At 44.5% G+C, this 10,210-nt stretch overlaps 1 protein-coding gene across 1 annotated transcript; it reads right to left on the bottom strand.

The window, feature by feature from the left end:
* Window positions 1-948: 948 nt before the first annotated feature.
* Window positions 949-5,879, bottom strand: LOC114036261 (trafficking protein particle complex subunit 3). The gene is made up of 4 exons (XM_027852705.1): window positions 5,753-5,879; window positions 5,383-5,482; window positions 4,326-4,508; window positions 949-2,532 (listed from the first exon to the last, which is right to left on the bottom strand). Coding segments are annotated over exons 1-4 (405 nt in total). The 5' UTR covers window positions 5,755-5,879; the 3' UTR covers window positions 949-2,412.
* Between the last annotated feature and the right edge of the window lie 4,331 nt (window positions 5,880-10,210).

The raw sequence follows: 10,210 nt of genomic DNA, 5'->3' as shown, positions 1-10,210 counted from the left end.
ACCTGTGGGACCATGAGCCAATCCCTTTCCTCTCTGGCCTCAGTTTCCTCATCTATGAAACGAGGAAGTTGATCTCCAAGTCCCTTCCAGGTCCAAAGTCCAATGTCTCTATGATTACTAAATCATCAAAGTTGTCACCCCTTACCTGTCCTACTCCCCAGCATCCCCTCCCCCTAATAGCTGTCTATGGTTCCTTGAACAATTGACTTCCGCCTGCAGGCATGGACATCTCTAGCCTCAGAGACAGAAAGGAAATTTAGATTTCTGCTATATAATTACAGGAAGAGGTCTTCAGAGGCCTGCTCTCTGGCACTGTCCATTTCCATGTCTTTGGAGAAGAAAACTGGGACAGAGGTTATTAAAACAACAACAAACCCAACACTTTTGTTACTTTGAGATGTCTGGCCACAGGGGCTTTCAGAGGCCCCCAGGCCTTCCCGCACTGAGCAGACAGGTGGACCCATGTTCCTTTCCCTGAACATTCGCTGTGGACTGATAGAACCCAGAATATTTGGAAATACTCAGTATGAGTGGGTGCCAACCTGCTGTCGCCCTCCTGTGGCACAGGAAGCCAGAGCTACCTGCTCCAAGGGGATAAGAGGAGCCTTTCGGAGAACTGGTCACCCTGCTCACTCTCCCCTCCAGGAGGGTCTCGATGGTTCCAGGGGAATAGCTAACAGCAGCTTCAGTGTGAGAAAGATGAGCCAGCTTCCTCCACCCAGCCCAGCCCGCTTTTGCTGCCTACTCCACCCAGCCTGCTTCTCTTTCCAGGGGGTGGACAAGCTGGGCAATGTGGCTCTCAAGCTAAACAGCAACAGGAGGCATTCTCAGCTGAAGCGATGCCACTCTGCTGCCTTTGAGTCAGAAGAGACTTGAGCCTCAGAGAAGTTGGGTCCTACTTGCCTCTCACCCCAAATGTGGGATTGAATTTTGATTCACGGCCTTGAGTTTCATGTCACAAGCTCTTTATTGCCACCACAACTGACCAACAGTGGACATTTTACACATTCTTGCCCCCACCTTTCCCCACAGAACTTACTTGGTGCTTTGTAAGGCACAGGAGGAAGGAGGAGGGGATAAGCAATATTAACCTCCCCAAATTCACCACTGGCAGCCCTCCAGGGCTTTTCTGTCTTCTATGGCTGACCATTCCCAGAATCAAATGAAAATAGCATCTCAAACCCACCAATATGGCAGGGGTGGGGGGAGGGAGAGGTGTAGAGCCTGTAGCCTTCAACCCCAGTATTTTCACTGGCTTTCCTATCAGCATTTAGGAAAGCTGGCTTGGAGTTGAGACTAGGATTTGAACAGCAGTTACTAGTTGTTTGTCTGTGGGCAAGTCATTTTTTTCTCTGAACCCATTTCCTCATCTATAAAACATGAATAATATGTACACAATCGACCTTACAGGATTATGGTGCTTCAGAAATATGAATTATCACTTCAAAAGCCCCAAGAGCTTGGGTTCCCCTGGGGATTTTTCAGACACCAGAGGCCCCCTCAAGCCTGGCACACACATTACTGAATATTCTATGGTTAGCTGCCAGGGTCCCCAGAACTCTCTGCTCTCTTGAGGAAAGCTCTTACTTGACCACCAAAGGCAAGGTCAGGCTCTGGAGACCAGTACTGGCCCTTGCCTGCTAAGTGTGTCAGACTGGCCCCTTCACCCCAGCAACAGAATCCACAGGCCAGTTGGGTGGAGCTAAGCAGAGTACACTAGGAAATGGATGTGTCTGGGATTTCACTTACGAATGTGTCTTTATTGAAGAGTGTGTATATGTGTAGATATAAAAAGATGGACCCTCTGTGAAAAGAGGGCTTATTGCGGAACAGAAGACAAATTCCTGGGTGTGTTCCCAGAAGTCATCGCTTCCTGCACTGCTGGCTCTGTCTCTCCTGGCCAGCATTACCGCTCGTCACCAAGGATTGAGAGCCTCCTCCCTTTCCAGGTGCCCGCCCACCCAGCTTGCTGATGACTCTCACGAGGGCACAGAAGTTATAGGAATGGACAGATGCGCCAGGCTTTTCTCCCAATCAGGTCAAAGAAGGTTTTGCTTTGGAAAATTCAATCAGGAATGTAAAGTTAGCTTGAGCTCCTTCTGATCCAAGAAGCGAAGAAGTTTCCATCCTACCAGTTAGGGGAAGAGGAGAGAGGACTTTCTCCCTGGAGCATGAGACAATACCCACTGTGCAGAGTGAAATCAGTAGCACGCACTTGTGGGATAAGTGGAATATATCACACAAGTCTGTTTTTTATTAGCATGGAAAATGGAAACAAGATTAGAAGAATATATAACATCTTAAAGAGTCACTGAGTTCTCTAAGGTGGGGGCACTTTGACTTTACAACCCCAGGGAAGGGTTGAGAATTAGCAAGTGCCCTAGCTGGTCATCTCCACTGCCCTTGGAATGGTTATTCTTCTCCCGCTGGGAGGTTGTCCTCAATCCGCTTGATGAACCGCATCCTGATTTCTGTCACCCCATCTCCCTTCAGTGTGTCCTGAACAAACTTCACATCCACGGCCATCTGGACCTGTGCAGAGAGGAAAAACGGGGCTGTGGGCAGAGCCAGCTGCCTGCTTACTGCTTCACATAGCGGGGGCCTATCTTGCCAGTCCACCTGTACTTACCAATGGCCCTCGTCATAATTGGACCATTTTTAAAATCTTAAGTTTTGGTGGTATTTCTTCTTTTTAATCAGTAAATTCTGGATATGCACTCTCTTCAGTCCTACCCTTCCCAGGGAGATTCCCCTTGTAACCAAAAAAATCTACAGCAGCTACCCCAGCCACCCAAGCGATCAGAGCCTCGATGAGCCCTTCACCTCTCCGAGGGAAGGAGGGAGGTGGGTCTCCTGTGGCGGGGAGATCAAGACTGGCTATCACAGACACAGAGCTTTCCCATCTCATTCAATGCTCTTCTCACTTACACTAACACAGTCATCTCATCAAGCTGTTTTCCTTCATCCTGCTTAGTGTCCTTCCCATCAGTCCATATAAGTCTCCCCACGTTTCTTTAAACACCTCCTATTAATCCTAACTTACGGTGCAATAATATTCCACTACATTCAGATGCTACAATTTGTTCAGTCATCTCCCACTTCATGGGTACTCACTTTCTGTATAGTTGTCTGCAACCATAAAAGGGACTGCTCAGGAATATTTTGATTTCTATGGGCCCCATCTGACTTTCCTCTCCTTAAGGCACATGCCCAGCACTGGGGACCTCAGGATCAAGGGGATGCAGAGGTGGATGACTTTGCTTGCATGATTCCAAACTGCTTCCACAACACTTAGATCAATTTGCAGTTCCACTAATTGCACATTAGTGCGCCTGTCTTCCTGTGATCACTCTGACACCGACTATTTCCATCTTACAGCATCTTTGCCCATTTGCTGGGTGTGAGGTGAAACTTCAGAATTTTAATTTGTATTTCGGATTATGAGTGATTTATATAGTTGTTGAAGGTCTGCAATTCTATTTTTGAGAACTGTCTGTTTTTATCCTTTGACCTCTTATCTACTACTTGGAAGCCAGGCCACTTTTCTCAGACTAACCCTTCCTTAGCTATCTTCTCTCTCCCTTAAAGACTCAAGACTGCTCCTAATCTCCCCCAAACAGTTTATGGAGTGTACTTTGTAATTCTTAAAGGGTTTTAGAAAATGTCGCCAATTATTCAATGACAGTGATGACCCTCTTTAGCTCTAGCGGCCTCAGTGAAGGGTCACCACTAACAGCTCTAGGTAGTTACTTGCATCCAGTTGGGGCCTGAGCACAGCTTTTTAGTCAAAGGCAGCCGGTGGTGCAGACAACAGAGAGCTGGGCCTGCAGTCAGGAAGGCCTGAGTTCAAATCCAGCCTCAGTCACTTACTAGCTATGTAATCCTGGATAAGTCACTTCACCTCTGTCTGCCTCAGTTATCTCCACCATAAAGTGGGGTTAAATAATAGAACCTACCTCGAAGGGTTGTTGTGAGGATCAGATAAGATAATATTTATAAAAAGCACATAGTAGGCACAGTATAAATGCTTATTCCCTTCCCTCTTTATTCCCCTCCCTGTTCCCTTCTTGCCCCAAATCATTTATTTATAGATAGACAGACCATACAATGTCCCCCAGGGAAGAAAGGGCCCCCCTCCCCTCATATGCATAATGAGAAATACCTCATCAAGTCAACCAGTGCTACGGCAGGGACCCTGGCAAGGCTTAGGGGAGGCTGTCTGACCTCAAGTGCAGTCAAGGAAGGAGGCCCAATACTATGCAGAAAAGTCCCGGGCAGGTCAGCCTACTACAGCCCCACTCCTGGAAAGAAAGAGTTGTACTCACCATCTCCAGGGCTCCCCTTAACACCCCACACAAGAGATTGGAATAAATGAGGGATGAGTGGTTATCAGGAAGCTCCACGAAATCGACCAGGGGGTTGTTTTCCAAGATCAAGGAAAATTCGTCACCAGCGGGGCTCCAGTTGGTGATGCTTGGGGTGATGCCCAGGTACATTTTAAAAGCTACCTATTAGAGGTACACAGAGCAGCAGGGGTAAAGATGGGGCAGGGAGTAATCCTCCTTTCTCTTCCTTCCCATAGTACTTTCCTAGTAAGGTGACTACACTGGAAATACCCGGGAATGAGAGGCAGGGGAATGATGTTTGGGGCCGAGGGTTTGCCCTCCAGAAATAATTAACGGAAGGGCATTTTTGTCCATCCAAGTCTACGTCCTCTAAGGTAAAACACTGCAGGCTGAAGCTCCCAGGAGAAAGCACCGCTCACTGTTGGCTAGCATTGTAAGCATCTGAACCAGATGCACAAAGAACATTCAGAGAAAACAGTCATAGCTACCTAAGGCCCAAGGGGTAGCTTCTCCACCTCTGCCTCCTCTCCTGACAAAGTGGACCTTAGGTCATGCTGTGCATTTCTTCCTAGGGCACATCATTTTCTCTGTATAGGAGGTCACCTCCTCACCTCCTTATCAGTTAAATGGATAGACAACGTTGGTTCTACGCTGCAAGAAGGAAGGCTCTCTCACAACCATTTGAGCCTGACAGTTAGAAGTATATGATAAGGAGAAATGGTCTCCATGCTGGAACAGAAAGAACCTCTTTCCATGACTGCCCTCAAAAGAATTGCCAACAGAACATTTCACATTTTTGCCACATTGAGGAGAAGCTGATTTTGATTTAAGTGGATTTTAGAATTCACAGGGGTGTCTCCTATGCCCAACCCCCTCCCTCACAACTCAGCCACGTCTTAGCCAGCTCCTAGAGGTTCTGGAAGTAAGACACAAAGTGTTCTGCAACTATAACAGCTATTAATTAGCTCCCCAGTACAGCCAGAGTCCCTTCTGAAAGAATGAAGGAGGGGATGCCTGGGGGCCCTTGGGAGATGACCTTGGCAATAACATCAGCTGTTTCCCGAAAGTCATGGCACCTGCCAACGTTTGACCGAGCCAGGAAATCTTCAATCAATCGGACACCAATATTGTAGCCCCTGGAAAGGTGATCAGACAACAACAAATCACAGGGTAACCTCAAGAATATGAGGTTGTCACAGCTTGGGGGTGAAAGCAAAGGATTCCAAAGCTCCACAATAAATCTAGGGAAAGTGTGACCAAACAGCTGGTACTGAATGAGAACAGCTTCAAAGGAAGCCTCTGCCAAGTTGCAGAAGGACAATGAGGCCCCAGAACACAGGGCCCCCTGCCCCATACCCCAGCTTCCCAAAGAACAAGAGTTCTTGCCTCAGGCATGACTCACTCACATTCTGTCCAGTTGCTTGTTCACATCTTCGTCGTTTTCATAGTCCTTGCAAAGCTGGGTGACCAGAGCTCCGTAGGTCAGCGTAAAAAGCTCAGAACTCTAAACGAGATTCAAAATGCAGTCAGTACCAAACACAGAAAAAAGAAAGGATTGTGTAAATGGGGTAAAAGATACTGGTGCTACTTTCAGGCTTCAGAAGAAAGTCACCTGTCTGCTGGGAGAAAAAGTCAACTCCAGCAAAGTTGCAGTGAGCCTGGACACCCAGTACCCAGCCCAGGACTAAACCAATAGAATTTGGGCTAGGCTCATTTAGGGAAAGGGTGGAGGAAGGCGCTTTGCCCGCGAGCTCCTGTCTAGCAGTCAAGTGCCAACAACTTATGCTAACTACTGGCCAAGGCTGGATTCCACATAGCAGAGGCTGCCATCCCCTGGTACAGAGCCCACAGCTCAGACCTAGACTACGAGACCCTAGCTCAGGAGACGAACCATGGCTCCCCCTGGTGTACTTGGACTGTGAATCCAAGTCATCATTAGAAGATAGCTGAATGTTCCAACATTTATCAGTTATCCTCTGCTCATTAGCATGTAATTTGAATGGTTTCTTCAGAGTCCCCAGGGAACGCCTGTCCAAAATAACTAGACTGTAGCCTCTGCAGTATCTTTACAACAGCTCCAGCCCTTGGACAGAAAAGGCACTGCTAGTCAGGAGGGAAGAAAACCAGGCCAGGGCTACCTGCACCCTCTATGACAACAGATTACAGCCTTCACCCTGAAAAAATATTATCAGGAAAAACAAGGTTCCCTCTCTACATATAGCTCCAATGTTTCCTAGGTGGAAATGACTTTGTCATGCACTGGGTTTGCTAGGTGTTGTGATGCTGTAGGCTGTGCAGTTAGGAAACAGGATGGGGAAGCAATGGAGGGGAGGGCTGCAACATCTGAAAACATTTTTGATCCAGCTCAAAATGTTGCCCTGAATGCCTTTCAACAACAGCTGTCAGACAATCACAGCAACTCTTTTCTCAGATAGATGAAGAAACCTATCACCTACCATGAGACGCAGAGATGCCGAAGGTAAAGGGAATGGCAAATACCAATACTACAGAATGAAAGCAGCAGGCAGGTGGAAAGAAGGGAAAAAAGACAATATCAGCGTTAAATAAGAAAGACAGACACATATGGGCAAGACCACAATCTGTACAACTAGGTCACAAAGAAACCCGATATGCTCCCATCTAAATAGGATGAGTAGGTGAGTGAAATAAATTAAGACATTTAGAGAATTGCCATACTGAGGTTAAGGCCCTTTGGAATTGAGACACTGAGGACAAAGCTGAAGGTCTCAGGCTAAATGAGCACTTCAGTTGCTTTGTCTCATCTCCCAATAATAAAGTTACACTTTAGAATAAGAGATAAACTGTGGGTTGACTGCATTTAATACTTTATATACATCCACGATATGGTGCTGTGCTTGAACTAAGAGCAAAGAAGATCTGGGTTTGACACTAGCTGTGTTACCATAGATAAGGAACATTTTCTTTGAACCATAATTTCCTCCTCTATAAAATAGGTTTAATCATATTGGTAGAATCTCACAGGGCTGTTGGGTGGATCAACAGAGTGTATATAAAACACTTTTCAATCTTTAAATTGCTAACTAAATGCCAACTATTACTTTGAAGGATCACTGATTTCACAGGCGTGGGAACCCCCTTCACTGATACATGCCCTCCATACCTTCTCATGTTATGTTATTCAGATCCACGTCTGCTCAACCTCCAAAGGTTTATCTAGGGGGCTTTCCTTTGAGACTGTTAGTATCTTGGTGGAAGTAACATACCGCAGCAGCTATCCCTCGTCTCTCATTTTCAATACATGTCAGCCTCACTCCTTTCCCATCATAATGGTGATGCTTTCTTTTTTCCAGAAAGCTTTCTACTGTTACACCAGTTGATTCTCATAATACTCCTATGAGACAAGTAGGTATCCCCACTCTACAGGTGACCTCCATGAAAGTCCTCCAATATGATGCTTCAGCAAAATACACAACAAAATGAAAGAGGCTGGTCTAACCATGCATACTGGGAAAACAAAAATGGATTAATAATATTTCTCAGATTATGACATGCAGCTGGCTGTCTATAAAATTAGTCTAAATATGTATATCTTGGACAGGCGCTGAACTCATAACTGAACAGGAAGAGATATTGTAGATCTCATTTGGGAAATTGCAAACTACTTGCTCATTCTTGCAAAAGCCTGTGTTTTAAACACCAATATTCTCCCAGTGATGTTATATGGTTGTGAATCAAGGAATACCATGGTCTTGGCAGAATCAAAATTACAAATAACTAAAAGGCAATGGAAAGATACATGATGGGTATAAGTAGGCTGCAAAAATGTTACCACTGGTGAGTTGTATGTAAGAAGTGCCATGAAAGGCATTGCTGAGGACCCATATGGGAATTAAAAAGAAAGTAAGCAGGTCACGGAGCAAGAAGGAAGTACAGAGAGACAGTCCATGGGGTACACTGGTGCTTCCAAGATATTAAAAGAACAAGAGGAAAGCATTCAGCCCATTGAGTAGATCTTCTAGGTATAATTTATGAGAAAATACACACAATAATTGTACGGGATGAGAAGGCATGAAAGAATTAGGATCTGCATTAGTGGAGGAAACATCTATAATAATGAAATCACAAGTCCAAAGTATCAAAGTTTAGAAATGATAGAGCTTTTTAGTAGTAAAGTCAGGATTATAATCTAGATCCCAGAATTCCTGGGTCCAGTGATCTATTTCACTAGGCTGTCTCCTACAACTTTATTGTTACTAATCACAGTCTTTTTATAGTATAAAAATAACAATAATAATACACCCAAAACATTAAAACCAGCTGTGAAAGCCTGAGATAGTCATGCTAAGAATCACAAAGTTCCTTTAACTCAATTGAAAAGTTCTAACCAGGGCATCTCCAGGAGACAATTTACCAAACATGGCAAGTAAGGACAGGTATTAAGGAAGGATTTTTTTTTTTTTTAAGTAAAGTCAAAGACCTGACATTTGCAAGCCTTGAGCATGAATGGATGGAGTACATCCAACAATTACCAGTCCAGAGATTTGGCCTTACTGCATTAAGTCATGAAAGCTTTCTATCCATTATTAACAATCTGAAGTCGGGATATTTGCCCTTAATATCAGAAGCCCCAGTTCATAGTGATGCCAAGTAATCTGCAAATCATAACCATTTATACTTTTCACATGAGGTCAACAAGCATTTTATTCGTGCTGCTGCCCCCAATTCCCTGCCAAGAACAACAGGTACCAAGCAATAACAAAATCTTGTCCAATATCACAGAGTCAAATTCTCCCAAATCGAAGATGGAGGCCCCTAACTTTTGACTCTTTATTCCCCACCCTCATTTCTAGGTCTCCACTTAAGAACCCAACTTTTCACACTGTAAAATGTAAATATTCTACTTTCTGAGGGCTTTTAGGCAGCACAAATTAGGCTCCCAGAAGGAGCATCGAAAATCTGCTATTTGTCAGTTAACTTCTCCCAACTAAAACTGGGTTTCTACCCCTAAACTTAAAGAGTTTGATATGAATGATTAATTGCCCTCTGGAGCCAGCATTGGAACCATCATTCTAATGTAAGAACAAATCAATCCAGCACTGGCCAGCATTCAAGTCTCATAACAAATCTGTGGGATAAGTCAAATATTATTATCCCCATTTTACAGATGAAGAACAATAACTTTAAGGATATGATTTTCCCCTGTTTGCTGGGAAAGTTGGTAAATAAAGAGGTTCTCTTTCCCGGTATCCCACTTTCTTGTTCACCCAGACATTTTCCTCCTTCAGGTCTTGGATCTCAAAGGCCAACACCTCTGATCTCTAAGGAATGGAGATTATAAACTCAGGTTACTAACAATAAAGAATGGAGATGGCTGTGATTGGGGTCACTGGCTGGTTTTTCAGTAAGGATTAGGGAGTAGTCATAGACAGAAATAGCAAGTGAATTGCTTTTGTTGTTGATACAATACCAAAGAGGGAAAGTATCCTATCTAAGCCCACACCAATATTTAGACAGCTGACTCTGTATAGTGAGTGCTTGTAGGTACAAATTATTTTTCCCAAGCAATGAAGGATGGAATGGGAAGTGACTGAAAACCAGGCAGCAGCAAACAATCCTGAGCTGATCAGTGGAGAACCAGACTGCCAAGTTAGATGAACTCTCTCTCTCTCTCCCGTAGCTGTCACCTCTAAAATGTTCCTATCTCCAGGAAAAGAAAGTCAACTGCTCATTTATATTCCCACTCCCTGCCACTAAATTCCAAAAGAAATCTTGGTGTTTTTTTCCCAATAAAATCTGGCCACAAGACTTTTGAGGTTGACATTGACAAAAGTTCATTTTTTTTTTTCTTAAGGAAGATAGTGTGAACATATACATAGAACTGG

The sequence above is a fragment of the Vombatus ursinus genome, unplaced genomic scaffold (assembly GCF_900497805.2).
Source record: "Vombatus ursinus unplaced genomic scaffold, bare-nosed wombat genome assembly UNPS02009806.1, whole genome shotgun sequence".
Lineage (NCBI taxonomy): Eukaryota > Metazoa > Chordata > Mammalia > Diprotodontia > Vombatidae > Vombatus > Vombatus ursinus.
The sequence above is the reverse complement of the archived record's forward strand: the minus strand, read 5'-3'. Positions and strand labels throughout refer to the sequence as shown.

Excerpts from the sequence above, each read along its gene's own strand:
- LOC114036261 (XM_027852705.1), bottom strand. Across the intron at positions 4,509-5,382 it reads CAGCTGATGTTATTGCCAAG|GTAGCTTTTAAAATGTACCT; the intron begins GTCATCTCCCAA and ends TACCTCTAATAG. Across the intron at positions 2,533-4,325 it reads TAAGGGGAGCCCTGGAGATG|GTCCAGATGGCCGTGGATGT; the intron begins GTGAGTACAACT and ends CTCTCTGCACAG.